We start from the raw sequence: 27,643 nt of genomic DNA, 5'->3' as shown, positions 1-27,643 counted from the left end.
TAAGTGCTGGGAACACTCAAATCCCTTACCCACAGCACCATCTCTCTAGCCAAAACCCAGCATCTTAAGAACTGACCAGGAAGAATCAGTTGTGACCCTTGATCTCTGACCCCTTGACCTGAAATTTCTGTACGGTGACCCATCTTCACCGTTTTGTTTTGAGAGTGGTCCTACTGCCTGCCTCAGCCTTCTGAGCGCTGGGATCACAGTCTGCTGTGTTCCCACTCCGCCCCCTTTCCTAGTGTTGTTTCAAGCCTCACTTCCCTCTGCCCTCCTCTGCTTCACCCAGGAGCAAAGGGGGTCCTGCAGCAAGGCAGGGAGAGCCCCATGCAGGACTGGAGCAGTCCAGGGATGGCACTGCATTCTTTACCCCAGTCCCCCTCCGCCCCTTCATCTCTCCCTCTCCCTGCCTCTTAGAGTCCTGTGGCTCCTCTTTGGCTCCTGGTACTTCCCCAGACCCTGATCTCCACGGGGCGGGGGTCTCTGCTTTTTGTAGGTTCAGAACCTGAACAACATCGTCTCCTTCCCGCTGGACAATCTGATGAAGGGGCATCTAAGGGATGGGCGACACGTGAGTGTCCACGTGGGACAGAGGGGTCTGCGGAGGGGACAGTGGATGCAGGACTGGCTGGGAGGAGAGGCCAAGTGAGGGGCTGTCTCTGCAGGAATATGGCCTTTGGATCAGCTGGAGGGCCTGGAATCTAGGCCATGAGTAGAGTTTGGCTCTGAGTCCTCACCTCTCCCAGCAGGCCAAAGGCAGACATGCTGAGACATGGAAGGTCCACAGGCCAGGATCCTCAGTGTTCTGTTGCTGCTCTGGCAGCTCTGAGTCCATGCAGAGAGGTCCTGTGAAAGGAGGTGGCAGAGTCACCTCCCTGAGCAGTCTGCCCCACAAAGCATGGGGAGGAACTGTCCTCGTCCGAGTGACACCATCCTGGGAACCTCCCAAACCAGACAGATGACTTTTTTTTTTTTCTCAGAAGAAGTTAAGGCTGTCTAGAAGGGTGTGGAGAGTTGAGCTGGCTAAGGCTCAAGCATCCGGCCCAGGCAAGCCAGGCCAGGGGTCAGCTGAGTCTTACTGGTTTGCCGGATGGCCTTAAGGAGACTTCTCAACCATTCTGTGAATTCATAGAATTCCTGGTGGTGTCAAATCAGGCAGAAGAGATTGGTAGGATAAAATCGGGGTAGTGTTTGACCTTCATCTTCCAGCCTTCATCCTCCACAGCCCATGACAAGACTCTCAGCAGAGCCCAGAGGCTGGCTGCACCCCCGGCTAGAACCCACCACACCTGACTGGTTCTTGGCAACTCTGGGGAGAAGTGGGGATGGGCTGAACCTCAGGAAAGAAGTTGGTTCAGCGCGCTAGTGTCAGTTGGAGAACAACATAGCTTAAGAGTAGGGCCCCTCCCAAAAAAGAGTGGGGTCCCCCTGAAGGCAGCAGAGTATCCTATTTATCCCAGGGTCCATGCTTCCCTTTGGGCAACTCATTCTTTTCTCAACTCCAGGATTCCAAGAAGCATCTGGAGAAGGCATGGAAGGACTATGAAACCAAAGTGTAAGTGACCTGGGGAGGGTGACCTTCAGGAGAGCATGTTTGCATTGGAGAAGGAGGGAGACTTTGGGTTGTGTCACTCAGGGTGTCTGGCTCTTTGGAGCCTATAGGCAATCCTGGCTGGGTTCTGGGTACCGTGCTGCAAGACAGAGGACCACAGGGTGCTGCCCCCAGTGACCTGGTCTTGTGACGCCCATGTGGACAAGATATTGCATCCTTAAGATAACTCAGCCCTGAGGTGTATCCAGAGCTTCAAAGGGACAGAGTTGTTAGCTCAGGGGCATGCAGCTGGGCAGCAGATGGGAGCGGCAAACATTGGGTTGGACATAGAAGAGGAGGGGAGAAGTACCTAGGCTTCCCCGTGCTGTCCCAGGGACAGAGGAGTTTGTGGCCCCCAGCGGCCAGCCTTTCCTAAGCAGACTCCTTAGGCTCCTTCAGGTTCCGGTTTCAGACTCTGTATTCTTCCTTTGAAAAAGTGTTTTTTCTTACATTGTGCTAAAGCAGAAATGTAATCTAGAAAATCCGGTGAAGTTAAAAAAAAAGAGAGAGAGAGAGAAAGAGTTTGCTCAGCATGGTGTTACACACCTATAATCTTCGATACGCAGGAGGCTGAGGCAAAAGTTGCTTGGTTCCCTGGAGTTTCAGGCCAGTCTGGACAGTAGTGAGATCCTGTCCCATCACCTACACACGGAAAAAGAAGAAAAAAGTTTAATCATCTTTAGGAGAATATGAGGGTCACTTTGTGGGGAATGTGTTTGTTAAAAAAGGTCGGGGGCATGGGCCTGGAGAGACAGCTCAGTTGTGCTCACTTTGCAAGCATGAGGTCCTAAGTTCAAGTCCCAGAAGCCACTTAAAAAACAAACAAAAAACAACCAAAAAACAGGGCAGAGGTGCCGTGGCGATGCTCTCCTATAATTTCTGCAGTGTGCAATAAGCGGGGTCAGGAAGAACAGCTTCAGGGCCAGCCTCTGCTATATGGCTAGTTTGAAGCCAGCCTGGGATATGTGAGACTCTGTCTCAGAAAACTAAAAAGCAAGGTGAAGTAGGGAGAAACTGCCAAAGTATAGGAGAAAAAAAAATCTTTAATCCCCAGGAAGGAGACAATATTGAAATGAAATGTGTTAACAAGACTGAGACCAGAATAACCATATTGTTGTGTGATCTGCCATTTTTTTAAAAGATTTATTCATTTATTATATATAAGTACACAGTAGCTGTCTTCAGACAGACCAGAAGAGGGCATCAGATCTCATTACTGATGGTTGTGAGCCACCATGTGGTTGCTGGGAATTGAACTCAGGACCTCTGGAAGAGTAGTCGGGTGCTCTTAACCACTGAGCTATCTCTCCAGCTCGTGATCTGCTATTTTTATTAATAAAATATCATGCAGGGGTTGGGGATTTAGCTCAGCGGTAGAACGCTTGCCTAGCAAGTGCAAGGCCCTGGGTTTGGTCCCCAGCTCCGAAAAAAAGAAAAAAAAAGTATCATGCAGAGCTAGGCGTGGTTATGTATACCTATAAAGTCGAACTTGGGAAGGTGAGGCAGGAGGATTGCAAGTTTGAAGTCAGCCTGGTACACAGAGAGACCTTGCTCAAAATGGGCTGGGCCTGGTGGCTCGTGACTAATCCTAGTGAATCTCTCTGAGTTTGAGGCCAGCCTGGTCTACATAGTGAGTTCCAGGTTAGCCAGGGCTGGTCCATAGTGAGACCCTGTCTCAAAAGCAAGTAAACAAAGAGGGGACATAGCTCAGTGTGCAGAGAGAGTGCTTGCCTATTGCACTCAGAGCTCTGGGTCCATTCCCCAGCAGAGTATAACTGGGTATGGCACAAACCTGTCATTGCAGTACCCAGGAAGAGAAGACAGGAGGGTGAGAAGTTCAAGGTTACCCACCCCTACTCATAGAGTTCGAGGCTAGTCAAGGATGCATGAGACCCTGTCTCAGAAAATAAAGAAGCCAACATTGAGAGCCATCTTTCTGCACTAGTGTAATGTCCTCAGACGACAGCAGCAGTGAGCTGGGGCAGGTGTGCCAGCATGCACATTCCGCTCTGTCACGGGGGAAGCATCCTGGGAACTCAGTGTTCGCTTAGTGCATAACGACCTCTGTGGGCCGGGTTCCAAAAGGCAGGTGCTGAAGCTTTTATTGCCCTTCCGTCTCCTAGAGCCACGAACACCAGTCCAGGTCCAGACTGAAAGGTCACACCTCCACCTTATAGCCGAGAGCTCAGAGCCTCATCCTGTCTGGGATGTCGTGTGGCCATCTGCTCATGTTAGAGATCCAAAAATGGGCAGCAGAGAGACAGGCCAGCCTTCTGAATGAGTCGCTGAGGGAATCATGTGGCCCTCTTTTCCCCTTCATCCTGTAGGGCCACGTCTACCAAGCGGACAGAGCAACCTTCCCTTACAGACCTTCCCAAGCAGCTCTGCCTGGGAAGTTTCCTGAGTTTTCTTCTAGAGAACTCTTTGTAAGATTTCGAGGGCGTGGTGGCACCTGCCTTCCATCCCACCACCAGGAGGCAGAGGCAGGTGGATTTGATTCCCAGCAACCACATGGTGGCTCACTACCATCTGTAATGAGATCTGATGCCCTCCTCTGGCGTGTCTGAAGACCGCTGCAGTGTACTTATATAATTCTTAAAAACAAAAAACAAAAAACAAACAAAAACTCCAGAAAAATTCAACAAGTATTCATTTTCCATCTCTGTGCCAGAACTGGGGAAGGCCTGAGAGGTGGAAGCCCAGAGCTCTGCGTGATCTGACACAAGCAGTTCCTCTGACCACGTGTAATATTTATTTATTTATTTTTTGAGCTGGGGACCGAACCCAGGGCCTTGTGTTATTTTTATTTTTTAAACATTTTATTTTATGTGTCCATTGTGTGCATGCAGTATCTGTGGAGACCGTCAGGTTCCCCTGAACTAGAGTTACACATGGTGTGAGCCTCCATGTCGAGGCTAGGAATTGAACCTGGGTCCTCTAGGAAGAGCAGTCAGTGTTCTTAACCACTGAGCCATCTCTCCAGCCCTGGCTTGTGGTCTTGAGCAACTTACTTGTCCTGGGTTTCAGCTCTATCACCCTGACTGTAAATTCTAACAAAGACAGTGTGGCTGTCTCTAGATGGTGGGGACTAAGGTCAGTGCTAGCATCAAAGAGATCTGGGTTCAGATCCCACCTCGGCCACTTAAGAGCTGTGTAACTAGGTCAGGCCTCAGGCTTCTCATCTGTACAGTGGAGTAATGAGTCTTGCCTCGTGAGCTCATCACTTAAGTGTGAGAAGCCCTGTTAACAAAATTAGCGGGTAAGTCAGCTTGAGGATGTGGCTCAGTCGGTAGTGTGATTGCTTGACACACACAGAGCCCTGGGCTTGCTCCCCAGAACTGTGTAAAAACTGTGTAAAACCTGGTGTGATGCACACCTATGATGTCGGCCCTTGGGAGGTGGATGCTGGAAGGTCACAAGGTCAAGATGATCTGATGCATAGTGAGACCAGTCTGGGCTACTTAAGACCCAGACTCCGAGAAAGAGTAAATCAGGAAGAATCAGTTAATGCTTATGAAGAGCTTCCTTGGTGGGGAACTCTTTATACTGTTACCAGGTCCACTCGCCTGGCAGCAGAAGGTCATCTCCAATTCATAGGTGATAGACAGACAGACAGACAGACAGACAGACAGATCCAGCATCAGGGTCCCCACCTTATTGGATCCTCCTGGTTTGTACAACAAGAAGAGACATCCCTTCTAGCTAATAAGAATGAGTCATCCATCTGACTCTTAATACCTATGGCATACAATCTTCTACCTTAAAGACCCAGAAGCTTCATTGGTGGGAACCAGGCCCCGAGTGGTCCTGCCTCCTCCACCTAAGGTATCCTAGGGTCTAGCCCTCGTGCCCAGCCCTAGCTTACCCCAAGCTAATGTCTCCGGCTTCCTTCCAGTCACTGCACAGACATCGCTCTCTAAGCTGCTAGGACAAGGCCAGGTCTCTTGTTTCACTTTCCTGTCTCCGCCTTGATGTGATTTGTGCCTTTTCCCCCATGACCCCCTGGACTCCCCAGACCTCCCCACCTCTCTCGTTGTCAGCCACAGCACATACATGGCACAGGGAAGGGATCTGTCCCCACACACATGGATCCACGGTAAGGATGGTGGGTGGCATAAGTGCTGGTGAAGCATCTTCAAATGTCTCTTTCCTTGTGATCCAGGGCCAAGCTGGAGAAGGAGAGGGATCGAGCCAGGTTCCCAGGAGGAAGCCACGGGGCGATGTCCCAGGACACACAGCGAGAACGACGCGTCTTCCAGCTGCACATGTGTGAGGTGAGGTGCAGAACCCGCAGTGAGGACGTGCTGGGTTGTGTTTCCGGTTTGCCTCTTCCGAACGCTCAGGGCAGCAGTCACGGGCCCTAGGGCTGGCCAGCTGGCCTGTAGGATGTAACCAAGGTTCAGTCATGGGTAAAAGGATTAGCCCTGAGGCAGGGAACAAAACCAGGGTCAGTTCACGTCACACTTTTTTGTCTTGTCCTTTGCCAGTACCTTGTCAAAGCTGGAGAGAGCCAGGTGAAGCAAGGCCCAGACTTCCTGCAGAGCCTCATCAAGTTCTTCCACGCCCAGCACAAGTCAGTCTCTCCTCCGCCTCCACCCTTAATGCTTTGGGGAACAGGACAAAGCACCCCTCTGGGGTTTGGGGCCCTCCAGGTCTCTCTATGTCTGGACCTCATTGCAACAGTGTTTTACACAGACGCCACTTTATAAAGCACTCACCATGGTTCGGGCACTAAAGGTTGGGTATGGCGATCTCACCGATCCCCTAGCACCCCCTGGGCAAATGCAGCGTTTATCCATATTTTACAGATGGGAAAACTGAGGCCCACTTATCAAGCTCTTGAAACTAGTCAGTGAGAGCTGAACCTCACCTCTGCACACCCGCCCTGTTCTCACCCTCAGGCCACAAGCCAGGGGTGCCCTGTGGGACCCATCTCCTTCCCTCCCTGATCCCTTGTTTGGCCTCTGGCTTTTCTTAGCTTCTTCCAAGATGGCTGGAAGGCAGCTCAGAGTCTGTCCCCGTTCATCGACAAGCTGGCAGCCTCAGTCCATGGGGTAAGTCCAGCCTGTCCCTTAGTTGTGGAGTCAACACCCCCACCCCTGCCTTTCTGGGAAGCTGTAAGTGTGCAGAGCTGGCTGGGTCAGGCTCTCCCTGCACCATCTCCTCTGCCCATAGCTTAGGCAGGCTCAGGAGGAGGAACTGCACAAGCTCACCCAGCTCCGAGACTCCCTCCGTGGGATGCTGCATCTGGAGAGCAGAGAGGTCAGCCTCTGACCCATCCACCACACCCTGGCATATGGAGGGAGGCAGGGAGGGAGAAGAGCCCCCGAGCGTCCCCCGAGGAGCAGTGCAGCACGGGGCTCTTCCCTCCCAGACACCCTGAAGTCTCCTTTGCATGTCTGAGGGGCAGGAGCACCCAAACCGGAAGAACTCAGGGGGCGGCTACAGCATCCACCAGCACCAAGGCAACAAGCAGTTTGGGACTGAGAAGGTGGGCTTCCTGTACAAGAAGAGTGATGGGTGAGTGACTCAGAGAGCTTGGGCAACCCGCCCAAAGACACACAGCTAGGAATGAAGGTTGTTCTTACGGTTCTGCGGACCATTTTGTACAGTCTGATAGAATACAATTATCCAAGGATAACGGGGCATGTGACTCTTTGCTAAAGGTCACTAAAGGCTATTCTTCAAGACTTGCAGCAACGAGGCCATGCCTGGCACATGCCTTTAGTGCCAGCATTTGGGAGGCTGAGGCAGGGGCTTGCCATGAGTTTGATGTCAGCAGCAGTTGAGACTTAACCAAACAGTAAATAGACCTTCATCCTGGACTCAATACAGTATACTCAATACGCCTAGACGTGAGAACATTGACTGTGCCTCGCTTCCTGGTGTTAACTTTTTTATTTTAAAAAGGGCCCAGTGACATCGCTTAGAGGGTAAGGGTGCTTGTGACATGCTTGACCATCTGAGCTCAATCCCTGGAGCCCACGTGGTAGAAATAGAGAACTGACTGTCTTAGTAACTTTTCTATTGCTGGGAAGAGACACCATGACCAAGGCAACTTATGGAAGAAAGGGTTTAAAGGAGGTTTACTGTCCCAGAGGGTGAGTCCAGTGACTATCATGGCGGATACCATGGCAGGCAGGCTTTGGTAGCTCAGAGCTCACCCACAAGCACAAAGCAGAAAAAGAGCTACGGGGGAATTGCGCAGGCTTTTGAAACCTCAAAGCTTCTCCCCCAGGGATACATCGATCTCCTCCAAAAGGCCACACCTCCTAATCCTCCCCAAACAGTTCTGCCGCTGGGGACCAAGCGTTCAAACCTAAGCCTGTCCCAGCCTCTCAGGTCGCCCTCCCCCCCCATTCGTGTGCTGCGGCGTGCTCACACACAACGCTTGTGAGGTTGTGAGTTGTGTCTCTTCTATCAGACTAGACGCCCTCAGGGTACCAGCATCATCTTGACCCTTAGAGTGGGGATTCCAAAGCATGAGGCTTTGCCCCATCCTCCTGGGAGCTTCTTGAGGGCAGAGAGTGACGAGGCACAGTAGATGGGAAGGGGAGGGGAGGTGTTGTGTATTCTTGTTCTCGGATGCAGGGGGATTAGATGTCAGCCACTGGACATTGTTTTTCTGTCCTTCTTTAGGATTCGAAGAGTCTGGCAGAAGAGGAAGTGTGGAGTGAAGTATGGCTGCCTGACCATCTCACACAGCATGGTGAGAGCTCTCCCGTGTTCTGAGCAGACAGGTGCCAAGCCCTCCCTCTGGAACAGGCCTCTAATCTTAGATAACGGAGGATTAGGGATCTCTGGTAGGAGGAAGGATGGTATCCAGAGGCTCAACTTAGGATACCATCCCCTCCCTGGGAGGAAAGGGTCTTTCATAATTATTTAATAGATAAGGAAACAGAAGACTCAGAGGCCCAGAAGGGTAACATGGCGTCCTCTCCCCTCAAATCTCCACAGGTCAACAGGCCCCCAGTGAAGCTGGCCTTGCTGACGTGCCAAGTGAGGCCGAACCCTGAGGATAAAAGGTGCTTCGACCTGGTGACCCGTGAGTAGTCCACGGCAGCCCCACATTGCTCCTGAGGGGCCACAGCCCCGGCTCTAAATTCAGTCCCTGTGTAGCCCTACAGACCAGGGGCTTGGTACTTCATAGGGTTTCACCTCTCAGCCCACCGAACATGAAACACACCCACCTCCTGTATACATTAAGTGTGGTGGTTGTGTAGAACACATTCGAATGGTTCTGGCTTATCTGGCTGTTGAAACTGGTTTGTTTGTTTGTTTGTTTGTTTGTTTGTTTATTATTTTTGTGTATGTGAATCTGGGGCTTTAACACCAAGCCTCAGGAAAGTAATTGCTGGCCTCTTTAGGCCAGGAACAGCTAACACTGCCTTGTATGCATACAGCTCTGGGCCCAGTGCTGAGAACCGTATAACACTAGGCGTGCTGATGCACATCTGTGATCCCGGGATGGGAATCAGAAGTGCAAGGCCATCCTCAGCTACCGGTGGACTTTAGGCTAGCCTGGGTTACATGAGACCTTGTCTCAAAAAAATTTTTTTTTAAAGGCTCTTGTCCTCAGGGAACCCTCTTAATGAATTGTTTTTATTTTATGTGTATTGGTTTTTGCCTGCATATGTGGGTGTGTGTGTGTGTGTGTGTGTGTGTGTGTGTGTGTGTGTGTGTGTTGGAACTGGGGTTCCAGAAAACCTTGTGGGTACTGGGATTTGAACTCAGGACCTCTGGAAGAGCAGCCAGTGCTCCTAACCGCTGAGCTATCATTCCAGACAGGGAACCCTCTTGGAAGGAAGGATTGAGAAGGGGATTCAGGGCTCTTGGGGCAGGGGGTGGGAGTGGGGGTTGGATGTCCAGAGGAGGGAGGAGTGCATAGAGCCCCTCAGAGGACTTGAGCTGCTATAGGGAATTAAGGGCTGTTTGAGGAGAGCATTTGTGTTTAGCCTTGAGAGACACAGAGACTGTAGCATTTAAGAGAGGGAGGGTCTGGGGAGGGGGCTAGCAGGGCAAAAGTCATGGAAGTGGAACAGATTCCCCACCCAGTCTTACAAGGGACTTCACACAGGAGCAGCAAGAGGTAAGGCCTGGGACTGCCTCTTAAAGGTCTGGACCCTGTTCCCCGATAGTAGGGACCCTAGAGTGATTGGAATGGAAGCAGGGTGCAGTATGGTTTAGAGCCATAGACACGGCAGCCTGGGAGCTGGTCGGGCTAGGTGAAGGGAGACAGGAAGGAAACAGGGAAACCAGAGTGTGGTAGTTGCTGGAGGTGAGGGCCGTGCTGTGCTTGAGCTGGGGCCCCGTGCAGTGCACTGAGCCTGGATTATGCAGAGAGCCTTATCCCGGTCCTACTTTGGAGATGACGAATGAAGGTGGTGGTGACACTTAGGAGGGCCTGGTCTCTGGGGCACACAGACGTTTGTCTTGGGGAGGGCCTGCAATATCTGTAGGCTTGATGCCCTCTTCTCTCCCCCACAGACAACCGTACGTACCACTTCCATGCAGAGGACGAACTGGAGTGTGAGGCGTGAGTGCCCGTGCTGGGCCATCAGTGGGGTGGGGGAAGGGCAGCGCATGGGGCAGGGAACTTGGTCCACACCCAGTCTCCTGTCGGCAACCCACCCATTCCATCTGCACAGATGGGTGTCTGTGCTACAGAATAGCAAGGACGAAGCACTGAGCAGCGCCTTTCACGGGGAGCCCAGTGGCGGCCAGTGGTCTTGGGGCACCAGACTGGATACGGAGCCCCACGACTTAACCAACATGCTCGTCGCGGAGGTGAAGAGCAGGCCGGGGAATGACCATTGCTGCGACTGTGGGGCTGCAGGTCAGCGGTGGGGAAGCTTTGGTGGGAGGCCTGGAGCAGGGACTCTGAGATGTAGACTCCAACTGCGCTCCTCTGCAGACCCCACGTGGCTCAGCACCAACCTGGGCGTGCTCACCTGCATCCAGTGCTCCGGTGTCCACCGGGAGCTGGGCGTGCGCTACTCCCGCATCCAGTCGCTCACTTTGGACCTCCTGGGCCCCTCGGAGCTGCTGGTGAGAGCGGATTAGGGGTCAGAGAGAGTGTTAGGGGAGTGGGGTGGGGCTTAGGGAACTGTAGGGAGGGACTAAACTTTGAAGGCTGAACGTTGCCAGGAGCTACACCCTAACGTGATTTTATCCGCTGACTCCCACTTCTGCCTCCAGTTGGCTTTGAACATCGGAAACTCCCACTTCAATGAAGTCATGGAAGCCCACCTGCCCTCCCACGGCAGCCCTAAACCTTCTGCTGAGAGTGACATGTAAGGATACTTTCAGAAGGTGGGGTTTGCTAGCCCCCCAGTTTCCAGGGTCTGAGAGGGATCTGGGGTCAGAAGGCTGGGGAGAAGGGAGCTCTCTGACCCAGATGTTTTAGGGCAGCAGACTCACCTGGAGGGTTGTTCCATTACTATGTGGAAAATGTTCTGAGGTCCCGTGATTGTCTATTGTCTGGGTAGGAGCAGCCGCAGGAACTACATTGTAGCCAAGTATGTGGAACACAAGTTTGCAAGGCGTTCTACACCTGAGCCCCAGAAACTACGGACAGCCATTTGCAGCAGGGACCTCCTGTCCGTCCTGGAGGCCTTTGCCAATGGGCAGGACTTCGGACAGCTGCTGCCAGGGCCTGATGGGCAGGTGAGAGCCCCTCCGGGGACCACTGAGGAGCCCTATTTCCTCGTCTATAAAATGGGTTAGCAGTAGCCTTGGAGATGGGGAAGGTCAGGTCTGATCAAGTAGTAGTGAAAGCTAGTGTATTTTGGTGATAAGGTCTTGAGGGAGGGAGGATTTCATCAGCAGGATTCCTGCTACTGATTGGACATTTAAAACTGGGCGTGTACCACTGGAGGGAGGCCTCAGCGGTTAAAAGCACTGGCTGCTCTTCCAGAGGACTGACATTCAATTCCCAGTGTTCACACGGAGGCATACAGACTGTAACTCCAGTTCTGGGGGATCCAATGCCTTCTTCTGCCTTCTGTGGACCCTGTATACATGTGGCACGCAGACATGGACAAAACCATGCATGTGAAGTTGGGAGGAGGGGAATGAAGACAGTCTTTTAAAAACAAAACAGCTGGATGTCACAGGCTGGGGCGGGTGTAGTTCAGTGCCTGAGCATGGTGAGCCTGCCTGGGAGGCCCTACAATGTCTCCTAGCACTGAAGAAGAGTGCCTGGTCTCTGAACTATACAACTGAAATCTTCATGGGCCACCCAGTGGGTAGTGGGGGCTTAGCGCTTGAGTGAGCTCTTGGGTGAAAGTGGGCTAGAAAACAGGAGCCCAGAGAGACCTCAGTGAGGAAGTGGGAGAAAAGGGGAGCCCCAGGCAGATTAAGATTTGGGAACCAGGGGGTTGGGGATTTAGTTCAGTGGTAGAGTGCTTGCCTAGCAAGTGCAAGGCCATGGGTTCGGTCCCGAGCTCCGAAAAAAAGAAAAAAAGAAAAAAAAAAAAAGATTTGGGAACCAGGGCTGGAGAGATGGCTCAGAGGTTAAGAGCACTGACTGCTCTTCCAGAGGTCATGAGTTCAATTCCCAGCAACCACATGGTGGCTCACAACCATCTGTAATGAGATCTGGTGCCCTCTTCTGGCCTGCAGTCACATATGCAGGCAGAATGCTGTACATAAAATAAATAAATAAATCTTAAAAAAAAAAAAAAAAAAAAAAAAAGATTTGGGAACCACTGAAGGAAGCCACGAAGGACAGCCTGGGCCTTCCCTAATGTGAGGGTCTGTCCAGACATCTCATCTCTTGGGGTTTCTAATGACATCACAGTCAGAGATGTTGGGGCAACAAGGGTTCAAGAGGGCAGGTGATGGAGGAAACTTAGGCATGTGTGTGTGTGTGTGTTTGTGTGTGTGTGTCCAGGCACCTGGAGAGCTTGCCTTGCACTTGGCCATCAGAGTCGCCAGCCAGGCTTCCCTACCCATAGTGGACTTCCTCATCCAGAATGGGTGAGATGCTGCCTGCTGCCTTCAGCGGCCTCCCTGATTCCCACTCCCTTCCTGTCTACCCTCTCGCTTTCCCTGCGACTTTGACCACCCCACCCCACCCTTGCCGCCTGCCTGTTTCCCTCCCGGAACCTCCCTGCAACTCCTTCCTCCTAGTGGCCACCTAGATGCCAAGGCTGCGGACGGAAACACGGCCCTGCACTGCGCTGCCCTCCACGGCCAGCTGGACTGTCTCAAGCTGCTACTGAAAGGGAGAGCACCCATGGGAGCAGGTGCGGCTTGAGGCCTCCCCCAGACTCCTCCCTGGCCACCGAGTGTGGGGCGTCGGCCTTCACAGACCACAGCATTGGCAGCGAGCACACCCTTTGCAGGCATACTCTGCCCTGGCTTGCTTCTGCCCTCTCAGGGGTGGGGGTTGTCATTCATTTCTAGAGTCTCAGCTTCCTCACCTATAAAATGGGAGTTTCACAGAGCTAGTGATCCTCCCAAGAGGAGTGGATGGAGCAAAGTAAATCCTCGCTGAATCTGGGTTCTAGTGATGTCATCGTTACCTGCTCGCTATACAGCATGTGTCTGGTCCCATGATAAGGGATCAGTACTATTGATCAGTGAACCTCACAGCCTGGACAGATAGTTTCGAGTGCCACATCCCTTTAATAGATGGAACCATTAAGACCCAGCAGGGACCAAGCAGACCACCTAAGACTACACAGGAAGTCAGAGAACCAGTTTTCATACTCAGACAGTCTGATTCCAAGGCCCGCTAAACTTCAACATCCCCTTGATTCTGACCATGGTCCCTGGATTTTCCCTTCACAGTAAATAATGCTGGAGAGACAGCCCTGGACGTAGCCAGGAACAAACAGCACAAGGACTGTGAGGAGCTGGTGAGTCTGAGTGGCGAGGTTGCCCTCCAGCCCTCCAGCCCTCCCTCAGCCTGGCGGCCCCCTCTGATGGGCAAGCCTTTGTCTTTGGCAGCTGGAGCAGGCACAAGCAGGGACGCTAGCATTCCCTCTCCCTATGGACTACCACTGGGGCCATTCCATGGATCACGGCTTTGACAGTGAGGAAGAGGAGGAAGAAAAGGTAGGCTTAGCCTCTCCCCCTCCTTACTGCACCAGACAAGAGCCGTATGGGGCCTGCCGTGGGAAGAGGAAGGCTGAGCTGTGGAAACCAAGGTGGCCTTGTCCCCACAGCACTGCCCCGTGAAGCCCCCAGGGCAGGCCTGCTGGAGCAGTGGGAGGCTGGACATCAGCAACAGGACCTATGAGGCCGTTGCCAACCCCGGACCAACCTCCTCTCAGAGCCAAAGCGAGGACAGTCCCCCACCCTTGCCCATCAAAAACTCTTCTCGGACCGTACTCCTCGGGCGAGCCGGAGATTCCAGTAGAGGTACAGTTGGCTGCCCAGTGTTGCGATCAAGTCACTTATTGAGAGGCTGCTGTGTGGGGCACTGAGCTGTGTGTGCATGACAGAGCGAAGGGAAGCCCATTGTACCACCAAAGTTCCCCTAGGGCTGCCATCCTCTCCTTGAGGAAATGGAGATGTTGAGTGACTTCAAGCTTCTGTTTTGAGATTACAACCCAGGTTGGTCTTGCTTAGATCCTTTAGTGCTGCGCTTAGACAAAAAACCACGCACTTCTAGAGCGTGCCTGGCAAGCAGTCGGTCATAACACAAGGCTCTGCACACTAAAGACTGCTACCCTGGGTTTGGTTCTCGCAGACTGCTCTCTCCAGCTCTGAGCAGAGCCTGGCTGTGCTCCTGGACTATGTGTTGGTTGGATAGGTGGAGCTTGTTTTGGGGGCCCTGGAGATGGGGGCGTGGCAGATCCTATTGGAGCTGGCAGTGGGTTCGGAGGACTCCCTGAAGGGGATGGGCAGGAAGGCTCAGACTGAAGAGAGGGTGAATAGAAACAGTGGGAGCTACGTTGTGACTACTGGGGGCGACCACGTGACTGCTAAAGGGCAGTGCTGGAGTACAGGGGCTGGGACGTTGGGAAAGCACCATGACGGATCCTAGAACAAAGGCAGCTGTGACAGTGAGCAAAGAGGAAAGCGATTCTACTTTTTCTTTTATTTATGTACTTTTTTCTTCTTTAATGTACTTTTTTCTTCTTTAATGTGAGTGCTCTGTCTGCATATACACCTGCAGGCCAGAAGAGGGCAGCAGATCCCTTTATAGATGGTCACAAACCACCATGTGGTTGCTGAGAATTGAACTCAGGACCTCTGGAAGAGCAACTAGTGCTGTTAACTCCTGAGCCATCTCTCACCGGCCTGCCATTTCTATCTTTGTACTACATGGGGAGTGGGGCAACTAAAAAAAAAAAAAAAATTGTCACTTTGTGGTTCTAGATCGTTCTGACATTCCCAGCCTGAGATCAGAGTCTCCTGAGGCCTCAGAGAACCGGAGCAGCCCAGCATCTTCCTCCTCCAGCCTCACCAGTTCTGTGGAACCTGGGGGGCTGAGCCAAGCCCTGCCTAGCCCTGAAGAAAGCCTCCAGGAACCACCAGGCACCTCCCGCCCCGGCCTGGCGTCTGGAACCACCCCCGCTGAGGTGTATCTCCCCGTCAGGTTCAGGTTGGTAAAGGCTTGGCTGCACCATGTCCCCTGACTCTAAGCACTCGTTGGCTTCCCCACTTGAGCCTGTCTGAAGCTGGGTCAGAGTCTCATTCTAGGAGCCAAGCGGTGGGCTGGACTGAGTGTTGGGTGGCTTACCTTTTCCTCTTCCAAATACCTGCTTTCAAGTCTGGCCAGGAGAGCAGAGGAGAAGGCTGGGGCTTGGGTGCTGAGGTTGGTGGGAGGAGAAAGGGCTTAGTCCTCCCTGCATGGATCCTTAAGGGCTCAGTGAAATCTTCACTTGTCCCCAAGTGTAACCCAGGACCCCTCTGCCTCCTTTCTCTGCAAACCCTTTTTGTCTAGACTTGAGTTTGAGGAGAACTGGACTTGGGAACATCCTCAGAGCCCTCTGGGGAGAGGTCAGTTCCAGACCTCCAGGGCCTGTGCAGACCCAGCCTAGGGGCCTGGTGGACTCTGATTCCCTTCACCATCACCCCCAGCCTTGCTTGTCTACCTGGGCCCCTCTGAGGGGCTGCGGGCAGCAGGGTAACAATTGGCCACCTTTGCCTTCCAGCTCGGAGAGCACTCGATCCTACAGACGGGGAGGCCGGAATCTGGAAGACAGTCCCGCTGCCCGGCTGCCTCTGTGTAGAAGGAACATTCCGGTAGGAGCACCGGTGTATGCTTTGAAGTAGAGCTGGTCAGGAACAGGCAGAGAGGGGAGGGAGAGCTCTTTCTGTGGCAACACTATGGCTGAGGTGGCCACTGTTAAGCTGGGTGCCCTCTTCCTGCTTAGCCCAGGCCTGTGACACTCGGTCCCCTGAGAAGACACCAAAGACACTTTAACCTCTTTCTTTCCCCAGGTTGGCCTCATGGAAGGAGATGGTTCAAAGATCGGGGTTCTCCCGGCAAGCTCCCTGCAACTCTCACATGACTAGCTCCTCGCTGATTCCTCTGCACGGCCCACACTGGACCCCAACATTCAGTGCTGGGACTTGAGACCACAGATCTGGGAGCTCACCTTCCTTTTGGGAACCATGACCCTGCCAAGGACACTGGCCCTTCTGTGTTGGAGCTGATGTCCTGGGCCAGGCAGCTCTGGAGTTAGGTCTGACAGTGTCTGGGTTGGGTTAAGTTACACAATCCTCAGTATCCACCATACAGGATTGTGTTCCCCCTACCAGGGTGGGGTCCACTCACCATCATTCACACCCAGGCACTGTCTTGTAGCCACGTATCAATCTGGTGATTCTCTTTAGTGAAGTCCAACTTCACGTCTAGACCTTTGCTAGGTACTACAGATGCCACAAGAGTGAGACACACGTCCTGCAGGTGTGGGCTCCTCATTGGAAAGCTGGGCCCAAGAACTACCGTGGAACGAGCAGAGCCAGATGCAGAGGGAAGGCTCTGGGCTCAGGGCCGGGACAGACATCAGCTGGTGCCCTGTCTGGTCACTGCAGTTGTTACAACCCAGTTCTAGGTGGTCAAGGCCTGTGGTGGACAGGCTAAACTACTCCGAATGGCTCCCTTAGAGACCAGCCTTACCCTCCCTGGGGTCCCCAGCCTGGAAGTAGATGACGACTCACCTGCCTTCCTTGATTCAACAGAAAGGAAAGGGATGGTCTGGGTTGACTGATCCCATTTCTCCCACTTTTCTCTTGATGAAATCAGAAGGCTGGGGGGAAGTGAGGGACCAGAAAAGGAGAAAGGTGTTGGGAAGATAAGAAAGTCTGCTTTCTAGGGCCAGAAATCCCACCATTGCTCAGTCTCAATTACAAAGCCAGACCACCAGCACCCCAGATAGCTCCGTTTTATACCCACTTGGTGGTGGGTCCTTTGGGGTGGGCCAAGCCAAACGGGAGGCCAGAGGGCACCCAGTGAATGGCCAGCAGCGTGGCTAGGAGTTGAACTGTTCGCCCTGGAGGCTGGTGCGTTCCTTGTCTGAAGCAGCAGGATTATTTCTGAGCCACAGGTGAGCTTCCGTTCATCTCAGACTGTTTTACTTATCTCTAATAAAGGCTTCTTGGGGGAGGGATGAATCCCCTGGGACACTCTTGGGACTTGGGACTCTTTCCCTGGTCCCAGCGATGGCCATGTTGGTAAAGAATGGTGGGTCCCCAGGAGACGTTTGGTAAGGCGAGGCGTTCCTACTGGAGAGGGCATCCCCGAGGTCAGGGTGCCCGTGAGCATCCTCCGTTACAGCGTCTCTTCGTGTTGTTGTAAGGGACCGATGGAGGCTGAGTGCTTTCTACAGTAAATGGCTTTATTTGGCTTAGGGTTCTGGTGATTGGAAAGTCCATACAGTGTGTCATGAACACCCTGTAAAAGGCCCAGGCTGTCTCAGCATCACAGAGAGGAAGAGAGCAAGGGCTTATGTGCAGTGATCTTAATTTGCTTTATAGCAACTCGCTTTTGTCAGAATTCACTCCCTTAAAGCACACATAATTGCCTTCCACTAGGCACCACCCCTTAAAGGCTCAGTCAACCCTCAACATTGCCACACCAGGAACCAAGAAAACACTCAAAACATACGCACATGGCAAGGGTCACTCTCACCACAATGAATTAGCCAATCCAAAATGTTGTCAGGAGCAAGGTTCAGAACGCCTGGTGTGCAGGAAAGCACACTGGACTGGAGCCTGAGGACTGGATGCTTGGCTCTCCCAGGGTCCTGACCACATCCCCTCTGAGTTTGTGAGATGAGCCTGGAAGCATAGCAGGTGGAGAAATGTAACAGGAGGTCAGCCAGCAGCGAAGGACTGGAGGAGAAGGCTGCTGGGAAAGGGCTTGCCACACAAGCTTTAGGACGTGAGTTCAGATCTTCAGGGCTCAAGCAAAAAACTGGGCATGCAGTCTACTCCCACACTCCTGGCTCTGTGGAAGCGGACCCTGGAGGGACCCCGGAAGCTTGCTGACCAGCTCCAGGTTCCGTGAGAGACCCTGTCTCAAAATAAGGAGGCTAGCAATTGAGAAAAACGCCCACCAATCTCTGGCTGCCGAGTACATTCTCACACACATACACAAAAGCATAAAGGCTGCTGAGACAGCGGCACACATCTGTAATTCCAGCACTCTGGGGGCTGAGGCAGGGGCATAGTGAGTTAGGAAATATCTTCATGCTTTCCGTTTGAGAGTAAAGAATGGGGGGTTGGGGATTTAGCTCAGTGGTAGAGCGCTTGCCTAGCATGCGCAAGGCCCTGAGTTTGGTCCCCAGCTCCGAAAAAAAGAAAAAAAAAAAAAAAAAAAAGAATGGGGTTGGAGAGATGGCTCAATGGTTAAAACACTGACTGCTCTTCCAGAGGACCTGAGTTCAATTCCCAGCAACCATGTGGTGGCTCACGACCATCTGTAATGAGATCTGATGTCCTCTTCTGGCTTGTCTGAAGACAGCGACAGTGTAGTCACATACATAAATAAATCTTAAAAAGAGTAAAGAATGAGGTGTTTACCACCAATGGTGGGACCCTCTGGGGGTATCAGTTCCCTGTCTGCCCCCAGAGCTCACAGGGAGATATAACAGCTGTGTGTCCTTGTGTGCCTGTGACCTCTCCCTTGGACAGGTGGGCAGAGGGGATACAATGGGTTCCACAGTACTGGCTACATTCCAGGAGAGTATCAGTGAGGCACCCCACTTCCTGAGATTCAGTCTTCTATTTGCATAAGGTCGGATGGGTTTTCTTAGAGCCCTTCAAGCTTCTTTTGGCCAAGAGGCCTCCCAGGAGCCCCACTGAAGAAAAACCTGGCTTCCGCAACGGTGCGAAGACCCCGCCCTTCCCCTGCTGGCCACATATCCCTACTCTATAGCCACAGACTTTTCAGTTCCTCCTGAGTGCTCCAGGAGAGCTGCCTCCTCCCTTCTGGATGCTAGAAATACCTGGAGCAAAGTAGGTGCTCAGTAAATAGAACAAAAGATTACACAGACCTCTTTCTCCTACCAAACTTCCACTCTGCCTTCTGCAGCAATAAATTTCACTCCTTGGGAGGGGGACGAGCCCCTAGCTGGGCCTTACACTTGCTCTCTCTCCCTCCTTTCCCCACCCCAGCTGCGATGAATACAGTCCTCTTTAATGGTTATTTTACCCGGCCTGCTGCCTCTGAGATCTTTTTTGCTAGTTGATTAGATACAGTTTGTTGAATGAGGGGGGAAAAAAAATCCTTGACCAGCAGGTATCCGCAACAGGCTCCAAACTTGATTCTCCGAGGTTATCTCAGAAAGTTTGGAGATTTCACAGTTCCTCAACCCTCACACACCGTGAGCTCTCTTCTGTCCTCCTCCAGATCAGAGACCCTCCCAGAAAGGCCATTTTCTGTCAGGAGGGGGAACTAGGTCTGCAGAGAATTCTTGGAAGATTTTTCTACCCAAGAGCAGATGTGTGCACAGCCGAGAGTGGGAGGCACAGTTATTCCCTCCACCGAAAAGTTACTCTTTCAAGCCCACCCCCTGCGCACCGCCCTAAGAATCACCCAAAGCTTAGCCTTTCAGAGTGTGCTCCCGACACCCCTTTGAGAGCTAGTGAGAAAAAATGAAGACTGGTGGGCAAACCGCTCTGAGTTTACCTCCCGAGTCAGTGCACACCACAGGCCTTGGGCGCACCAAAGAGCCTACCTAAGTTAGGGCAGAGCCGACTTCAGAATCTGCACCAAAATGTGATGAATTCACCAAGTTTTCCCGGCTTGGGCATAGCCAAAGAAGTAAAATCCTACCTCTGAGAGCGCAGTGATGTTAAAACCCCCAGCTCTGAACTTCCCACAGCTGCGCTGATACCCCCGGAGAACCCTCATGCTCAAATTTCCCTGGAGCATGGGGCACCCCTAGGAGAGTTGGAGGAAAAGAGCCTCTTCCCCCAAATTGGTCCTTTCCTCCAGAGGCGCGACCCGCCAGGCTCAGACAATCTTTACCCGGACAGTCCTTGAAGTCTATATTTAGTGCCCTCCACCCCTCCCCCAGCGCTGGGAGGGGCGCGCCCCGCCCACTCCGGACTCGAGTGTCCCGTGTGTTTGCGGCCCGTGCCGCTCGCGCTTTGGCGCCCGCTGCTGCGCTGAGCCCCTAACCCCACCAAGCGTCGTGGACCAACATGGGCTTGGAAGAAGAGCTGCTGAGGATCGCCAAAAAACTGGAGAAGATGGTGGCCCGGAAGAAGACGGTGAGGCTGCAAAGTTTGCAACGCAGCCCCCGGGCCACGGAGGCGCGACTCGGCCAGCCACGGGCTTGGTGGGCGTGCCGGCCCTGTGCCCAAAGGGAGCGCGCGAACACGGGACACAGGACGGGGAAGGGCGGGCTGCCAGGCAGGGGGAGTCTCCCAGATACTTGCTGGGCACTTAGGGTGGGTGTGTGCGTGGCCAGGAGGGGATCGTACAGGGTTCCCCAGGCGCGCCGCTGCTGCAAGTCAGTGTGGATGGGTTGGGTGCGCTCCTGGGCAGCTTGCGCCGAGCAGAGAAAGCGCAAGGAGAGACATAAACCTGGGGAGGACATTTAGGGGTCCGGGGTCTCGGGGCGTGCGCAAGGCCCGGGGAGCTGCAGGCGCAGCGAGAACTGGAGGGACACATTTTGGGTGACTTCGAAAAAGATCGGAGAACCTCGGGCTGAGAAGGGGGGTGCCGAGCCGCGTTTGCACACCCCAAGGATTGAGCCTACGAGACTCGAGCGAAGGGCCGTAGCTGGGGTGCCAGGAGTTCTGTTTGCAACTTTTTCCTTGGCCGCGGGTTGGGGCCCTGGCGGGCGGAGGTGAACAGGTGCGGGGCGGGGGAAGGAAAAGATGGGGCCTGGGCTGGCCCAGCGGGGGAGGTGCACGAAGGAGGTGGCGGGAGGGGGGGGGGTCCGCAGCTCTGGTCGCGCGAGGGTCCCTGAGCCCTCAGTTCCATTAGCGCCGAGCTAGAGCCAGATGCAAAGTTAATGTTTGATCTATCTAGCGATCTTTGCCTCAGGCTAGTGCCTGGGCGCCTGGGCCAATTCTGGAGGGCGTGGACAGAAAGGGAGAAGACCAGGGACTGGGTGAATGAGGCCCTCCTTGCTGACTTGCCGCGGGGTCCTTTTCTTCTCCTACGCAGTTTCTAGCAAGTTGTTGCACCAGGACCTGCATGGCCAGGGCATTCCAGGAAAGTTGGAAAATGCAGAGTCCCAAAGAGAGGTGTCAGACCCAGGAAGAGGGACTGGCTTTGAGCAGCCAAGGAGTGTCCGGCATCCTGCAATAGTTACCTGGTGACAATGAGAAAGGGTGGTGTTTGGTACAATCTGGACAGCCCGAGGTTTCCTAGTCTGTGAGATGATGGATTGCATGGGAGAAGAGCACGGGGGTGGAGGGTAGGAGGAGGAGAGGCGGGAGGGAGGCGGGAGGGAGGCGGGAGGGAGGGACCCGAATGCTCCCAGCCCCTATTGTGCTGCACTAGGCTTCCCCCATGTCGCAGCAAAACCTAACCTCAAATCCCCAGACAGTCCCCCCGCTAAGAACCCTAAAACTGCATGGTATTTCAGATAGACAGATTGTCTAAGCCTAGCCCCTTGCTCACCCCAGACTTGAGCCAGTAAAGAAAAGAAGCCTGGGCTTTTGGGTGAGAAGGATTAGGGGTAGGAGGAAACTCAGGAGGCTCCAGGGAAGATGCCCAGGTTGAAAAGATTAAGGGAACTGCTATGGCTTCTCTCTCGGTCCTTTTACATTCCTAGGCTAGTTATGCTACTCTCCTTTGGGCCTCAGTTTTTCTCTTCTGTGAAATGGGAAGAGGAAATGGTGCCTCTTGGGGATGGGGATCCCAAGTAGAGCCTGGACTGTTTCTGGGAAAGCTGCATGGCTGGCCACAGGGTCCTTACAGGGCACAGCTGTGTAGAGCCACAGTTGTCACTGGAGTCTGCGCCTGGACTCTAGCAGGGTTTGGGTAGGCACAGAGCTCTGGCCTTCTGCCTGAGAAAGGCGGGCCTGCACTGAGAGTGAAAGTGGGCCCGCCCAGTGGTGGTTAGTCCAAGAAGGCATACTTCCTGCAATAAGACAGATCCTCCACGTAGCAGTGCATGGCTGGGGTTTGTTTATTCAATGACTTAGGGCTGTGTCGGATACTGTGTAGTATACTGGCTACACAGCTTGTAGGAGACAAGCACACAGCGGCTATCTGTACACTAATGACACATCAAAAGAGCCACACACTGCGCCCTAGCGAGCAACTTCTGTTTGACTGCATGTGGGACGTGGCTCCTTACACTAATGGGGCAGGCATGGCACATATACTGTATGTGCTCTGACAGTTTGAGTTAAAGCAAAAAGAAACCCCAAAGTCGACGGAATGGCTTCCCTGGGAAATGCAAGGACAGCGGCTCACTTATACCTTCCGATGTCACACACAGAGACAAAGAGACGCAGAGGGTCTCAGACTGCATCCCCACTACTGCATGCCACCACCAGAGACTGTTAGCCACACAGGGAGAGAGGCCATCTAGCAAGATTGGCACACAATTTTATGAGCCCATCTACAACACAGGTTCCTACGTGTTACATTCCAGTAGGACCCGGTTATTCAGAAGCATACTGCACTGGTGAACTGCAAATGATCTCATGCCGACCATGGAATTTTGCAAACTGTTAAACATAGACATGTTTTACATTTATTTTTATTTTATGTTCATTGGTGTTTTGCCTGTGTGAGGGTGTCAGAAGCCTTGGAACTAGAGTTATAAACAGTTGTGGGTGCTGGGAATTGAACCCGGGTCCTCTGAAAGAGCAGCCAGTGCTCTTTTTTTTTTTTTGAGCTGGGGACCAACCCAGGGCCTTAGTTTGCTAGGCAAGCACTCTACCACTGAGCTAAATCCCAACCCATGCAGACAGTGCTCTTAACCACTGAGCCATCTCTCCAGCCCAAACATAGACATTAAAAAAAACATTAAGGGGTTGGGGATTTAGCTCAGTGGTGAGCGCTACCTGAAGCGCAAGGCCCTGGGTTCGGGTCCCCCAGCTCAAAAAAAGAACCCCCCAAAAAAACCAAAAAAAAAAAAACATTAATATGCTTATAATTTAAAGTAACTCCTTGAGCAGGGTCTCCCCTGCCAGTTCTGTCCCCCACACTATTAGGGATCAGGGATTGGCCCAAAACAAAGAGAAACCTTAAGTTAGCAAGATGGCTCAGCGGGTAAAGATGCTTGGTACCAAGCCTGTTGAACCGAATTCGAATTCAAAACCTGTGGTGAACTGGGTTCATGGTGGAACACACCTTTAATTCCAGCACCTGGGAGGCAGAGGCAGGTGGATCTCTCTCTCTCTCTCTCTCTCTCTCTCTCTCTCTCTCTCTCTCTCTCTCTCTCTCTCTTTCTCTGTCTCTGAGTTCAAGACTAACCTGGTTTACAGAGTGAGTTCCAGGAAAGCCAAGATGAGTGGTGAAGGGAGACACCAGACTCCCATGGGCTGTCGTCCTCCTACCTCCACATGTGGACTTCGACGTGTGCATGTATGCACACATACATATACAACACGTAAAAGAAAACCCAGTTTGGGAACAGCATGTGGGTAGCTTGAGAGTCATCACTGAGGCTGTATTTATTCCACAGAGACTAGCAAATGCTATGAATCAGGGTTCCCTCCTTGAGAACTGGCCATCAGTCTGTGCCAGCATGTGACTCTACTTACCCTGCTGGTATCCAGGAGAGTGTACATACTGGCAGATCTATGGTCTTGAAACACTATGTGAAGCTCCAAGCCCAGTGTTTGTTCCGGACTGGCCCTTTACAAACTCTCTCGGTTTTCTCATCTGTAAAATGGGTTGATAATTCTGTAAAAGTGGAATTATAAACAGGTCCCACTTCCCCAGGGCCTTCTGAGAAGTATCTATTTATAGGAGTACACTGTGGCTATCTTCAGACACACCAGAAGAGGGCATCAGATCCCATTACAGGTGGTTGTGAGCCACCATGTGGTTGCTAGGAATTGAACTCAGGATGTCTGGAAGAGCAGTCAGTGCTCTTAACCACTAAGCCATCTCTCCAACCCTATCTGTTTTTGAGACAGGGTCTTATATACAGTATGTCTGCCTCAAACTATAACTGAGAATGACCTTGAACTCCTGTTCTTCTTGCCTCTACCTCTGAAGAGCTTTGATTCCAGTTGTGAACTACCACCCTGGTTTATATGGTGTTGGGGATGCTGTCTAAACTATGTGCATGATAAGCAAACAATTTTTTTATAGTATAGAATAATTTATTCAGGGCATGGGGAGGGTAGTAGAGGCAGAGAAAGGCAGAGAGAGAGAGAGGAGTAAAGGAGTAGAGGTCGGCCATGAGAGAGAAGGGGTAAGGGAATGACCGGGAAACAGAAGAGCAAGAGAGGAGAAAGAGACAAGAGAGCAAGAATACAATTTTCTGACTGAACCACCTTCCTGTCTCCTTGTGAGAGGTCGGTGCAGATCAAGGCCTTAGAAGCGCCCCCAGCACACGGGGAAAGCCTTTGGTTAACATCGAACATGGTGTCGTATGCCTACAAGTTCACATACAGCCCTGTGTGTGGGCCATTCTGGGAACACAGCAAACCTCAGTGCGGAGGGAGGCTAAGGACTGACGAAGGGCGGCTCATAGGATGTGGTCCAGGGCCTGGCAAGGGGAGGCGGGTAGCTGGAACCAGGCAAGGGGCATACAGGACATAGTTCCTTCCTCAGGGAATTAATCTCAAGATAGCCCGGGGCTGGCTTCTAGACACCAAACTTGGTCTTAGCCACGAAGCTGAGAGGCAGTAGAGCTCTCTGGAATCTGTGTAGCAGGTACCAGGAAGGAGAAGGCTGAAATGGGAGGGAGGTGTGTTTAGGACCTGGCAGGCAAACTTTCAACTCCAAGCTTCCTTCTTTCTCTTCCTTTGTTCTATAAACACGTTTTTTTCTTTTTTATTATTATTCTTTGTGTAGGGAATTTTGCCTGAATGTGTGTTATGTCTGGGTACCATATGCCTGGTTCCTGAGGAGACCAAAAGTGGGTGTCGAATCCCTTGGAAAGGGAGTTACAGATGGCTATGAGCCACCAAGCAGGTGCTGGGAACTGAGTTCTCTCTCAAAGCAGCAAGCGCTCTAACCACTGAGCGACCTCTCCAGCCCCGTGTTTCGCTCATTCTGCATTTACTCAGAGAGCAAACTGACTCTCACCCAGGACTCTAAGGTCTTAGAGAGGAAGGCAGTTCTCGTTACCTCCAGAGGAATGAGAGTATTTGTCCATACAGAGACTCAAAGGTGAGTCCTAGCACTCTAGCAGCAGAGGCAGAAGGATCACAAGTTCAAGGCCAGCCTGAGCTACAGAGACCTTGTTTCCAAACCAATGCAAAAGACTTGAAAGTAGGGGTTGGGGATTTGGCTCAGTGGTAGAGCGCTTGCCTAGGAAGCGCAAGGTCCTGGGTTCGGTCCCCAGCCCCGGAAAAAAAGAAAGGAAAAAAAAAAAAAAAAAAAAAAAAAAGACTTGAAAGTAAATGTGGGTAGGAGCTGTCTTTGAAGTGGTCCCACCTTGAAATGGCCCAAAAGTGCCATCCACTGGATTCTTACTACTTGCTAGGAACCCTTTTAAGTGTTTTATACCGATTGAGAAGTGGAAAGGCACGGCAGAGAACTACTGGAACAAAAAGTGATCTGAGGCAGTCTGGATAGATCTCAGAAGCAGTGATCTGGGAAAACAAAGAAGACACTTATACCACACTTTTTATATAAAATGTTCTAAATGACCAAGCACAGTGGCAAAGGTCTTTAGTCTCTGCATTTGCATGGCTGAGGCAGGAAGATCACAAGTTCAAGGCCAGCTTGAGACCCTGTTAAAAATTGAGAATGCAAAGTCTAGAGCTGGGGTGGGGGGTGGCAGCTCACATCTTTAATCTCAGGCATTTGGGAGGCAGAGCCAGGTGGATCTCTGTGGGTTCAAGGAGAGCCTGGTCTACAGAGCAAATTCCAAAACAGCCAGGGCTACACAGAGAGACACTGTCTCAACAAACAAACAAACAAACAAACACCCACAAAGTCAAGGGTGAGGAGATAAGTCAGTCAGTAATGTGCTTGGAAGATAAGCATGAGGCACAGACTTCAAGTCCCGGGGCCATGTAGAAGGCCAGACATGGTGGCAAATGCTTGTGCAAATTTTTTTTTTTTTCTTTTTTTTTTCGGAGCTGGGGACCGAACCCAGGACCTTGCGCTCGCTAGGCAAGTGCTCTACTGCTGAGCTAAATCCCCAACCCCTGCTTTTTGTGCAAATTCTTTTTTTTTTTTTCTTTTTTTTTCGTGGCAAATGCTTGTAACCATGGCAATCGGGAGTCAGAGATGGGCAGAACCCTAAGGCCCACCATCTAGCCAGCTCAGCCTAATTGTTGAGCACCTGGTCCCAGTCCCGTTGATAGAGACTGTCTCAAGAGACCAAGGTGACTGGCTGGAGGGATGGCTCAGCGGTTAGAGCACGGACTGTTCTTCCAGAGGTCCTGAGTTCAAATCCCAGCAACCACATGGTGGCTCATAACCATCTGTGATGGGATCCGATGCCCTCTTCTGGCCTGGAGGCATACATGCAGGGAGAACATTATATAATAAATCTCTCTCTTATTTTTTTAAGATTTATTTATTTATGTGAGTACACTGTAGCTGTCTTCAGACACACCAGAAGAGGGCCTCAGATCCCATTACAGATGGTTGTGAGCCACCAGGCGGTTGCTGGGATTTGAACTCAGGACCTCTGGAAGAGGAGTCAGTGCTCTCAACCACTGAGCTATCTCTCCAGCCCAATAAATCTCTTTTTAAAAATTCCCAAAAACAAGGTGGATGGTACCTGAGAAAATACAGCCAAGGTTGACCTCTGGTCTCCATCATAAACACATGCATGTCATGCACAAACACTTAACATCAAGGGAAAGCGGAAGTAGATGGATCTCTGTGAGTTTTAGACCAGTCTGGTGTACAAAACAAGTCCAGGACAAACAGCCATGGCTCTGGTGACCTAAGTTTGATCTCTGGGACCCATGTGGTAGGAGAGAACCAGGTCCAGTAAGTACCTCCTCACGTCCACATATACACCTTGGAAGTCTCATGATCTGGAAAATAGTCTTAATATTTTAAAATATTCTTATAACACCAACTCAGGAGGCGGGGTGGGGGATGGGGGTCCGGGTGCATACCTTTAATTTCAGCACTCCATAGGCAGAGGCAGGCAGATTTGAGTTTGAGGCCAGCCTGGTCCACAGAGTGAGTTCCAGGACAGCCAGGGATACACAGAGAAATCTTGTCTCAAAAACAAACAAACAAACAAACAAACAAACAGGTAGAGCTAGAGAGGTGGCTCAGTGGTTAGAGCTGGAGAGGTGGCTCAGTGGTTAGAGCTGAGGGGTAGCTCAGACATTAAGAGTGCATACTGCACTTCAAGGGATCAGAGTTCAGTTTCTCGCACCCACATTGAGCAGCTCGCAAATCTTGGGATCCAGGCATCACCTCACAAACCACACAAACATGGATCTCAGCCAGACAGGGATAGTTTATTGAGCATACGCCCCAGGACTGGTCTACCAGGGCCATGGTCCAAATTTGGGAACTGA

General features: G+C 52.1%; 2 protein-coding genes across 2 annotated transcripts in view; both read left to right on the top strand.

Annotated features, from left to right (window-relative positions):
• Positions 1–17,403, top strand: part of Asap3 (ArfGAP with SH3 domain, ankyrin repeat and PH domain 3) — a 40,530-nt gene extending 23,127 nt beyond the window's left edge. The window contains exons 4-25 of the mRNA XM_032896119.1: positions 497–571; positions 1,506–1,555; positions 5,754–5,865; positions 6,079–6,164; positions 6,570–6,645; positions 6,767–6,853; positions 7,002–7,111; positions 8,231–8,300; positions 8,549–8,636; positions 10,079–10,127; positions 10,240–10,427; positions 10,506–10,639; positions 10,790–10,884; positions 11,080–11,257; positions 12,486–12,571; positions 12,725–12,840; positions 13,388–13,455; positions 13,547–13,654; positions 13,765–13,960; positions 14,924–15,149; positions 15,703–15,793; positions 15,992–17,403. Coding sequence (XP_032752010.1) covers positions 497–571; positions 1,506–1,555; positions 5,754–5,865; positions 6,079–6,164; positions 6,570–6,645; positions 6,767–6,853; positions 7,002–7,111; positions 8,231–8,300; positions 8,549–8,636; positions 10,079–10,127; positions 10,240–10,427; positions 10,506–10,639; positions 10,790–10,884; positions 11,080–11,257; positions 12,486–12,571; positions 12,725–12,840; positions 13,388–13,455; positions 13,547–13,654; positions 13,765–13,960; positions 14,924–15,149; positions 15,703–15,793; positions 15,992–16,066 — 2,364 coding nt within the window. The 3' untranslated portion in view covers positions 16,067–17,403. The remainder of the gene's footprint in view (positions 1–496; positions 572–1,505; positions 1,556–5,753; positions 5,866–6,078; positions 6,165–6,569; positions 6,646–6,766; positions 6,854–7,001; positions 7,112–8,230; positions 8,301–8,548; positions 8,637–10,078; positions 10,128–10,239; positions 10,428–10,505; positions 10,640–10,789; positions 10,885–11,079; positions 11,258–12,485; positions 12,572–12,724; positions 12,841–13,387; positions 13,456–13,546; positions 13,655–13,764; positions 13,961–14,923; positions 15,150–15,702; positions 15,794–15,991) is intronic.
• A 2,686-nt stretch (positions 17,404–20,089) lies between these two features.
• Tcea3 (transcription elongation factor A3) overlaps positions 20,090–27,643 on the top strand; it is a 32,712-nt gene continuing 25,158 nt past the window's right edge. The window contains 1 exon segment of the mRNA XM_032896111.1: positions 20,090–20,272. Within this exon segment, the coding sequence (XP_032752002.1) occupies positions 20,204–20,272 (69 nt within the window). The 5' untranslated portion in view covers positions 20,090–20,203.

Source organism: Rattus rattus, chromosome 1, assembly GCF_011064425.1.
Source record: "Rattus rattus isolate New Zealand chromosome 1, Rrattus_CSIRO_v1, whole genome shotgun sequence".
NCBI lineage: Eukaryota > Metazoa > Chordata > Mammalia > Rodentia > Muridae > Rattus > Rattus rattus.
The sequence above is the reverse complement of the archived record's forward strand: the minus strand, read 5'-3'. Positions and strand labels throughout refer to the sequence as shown.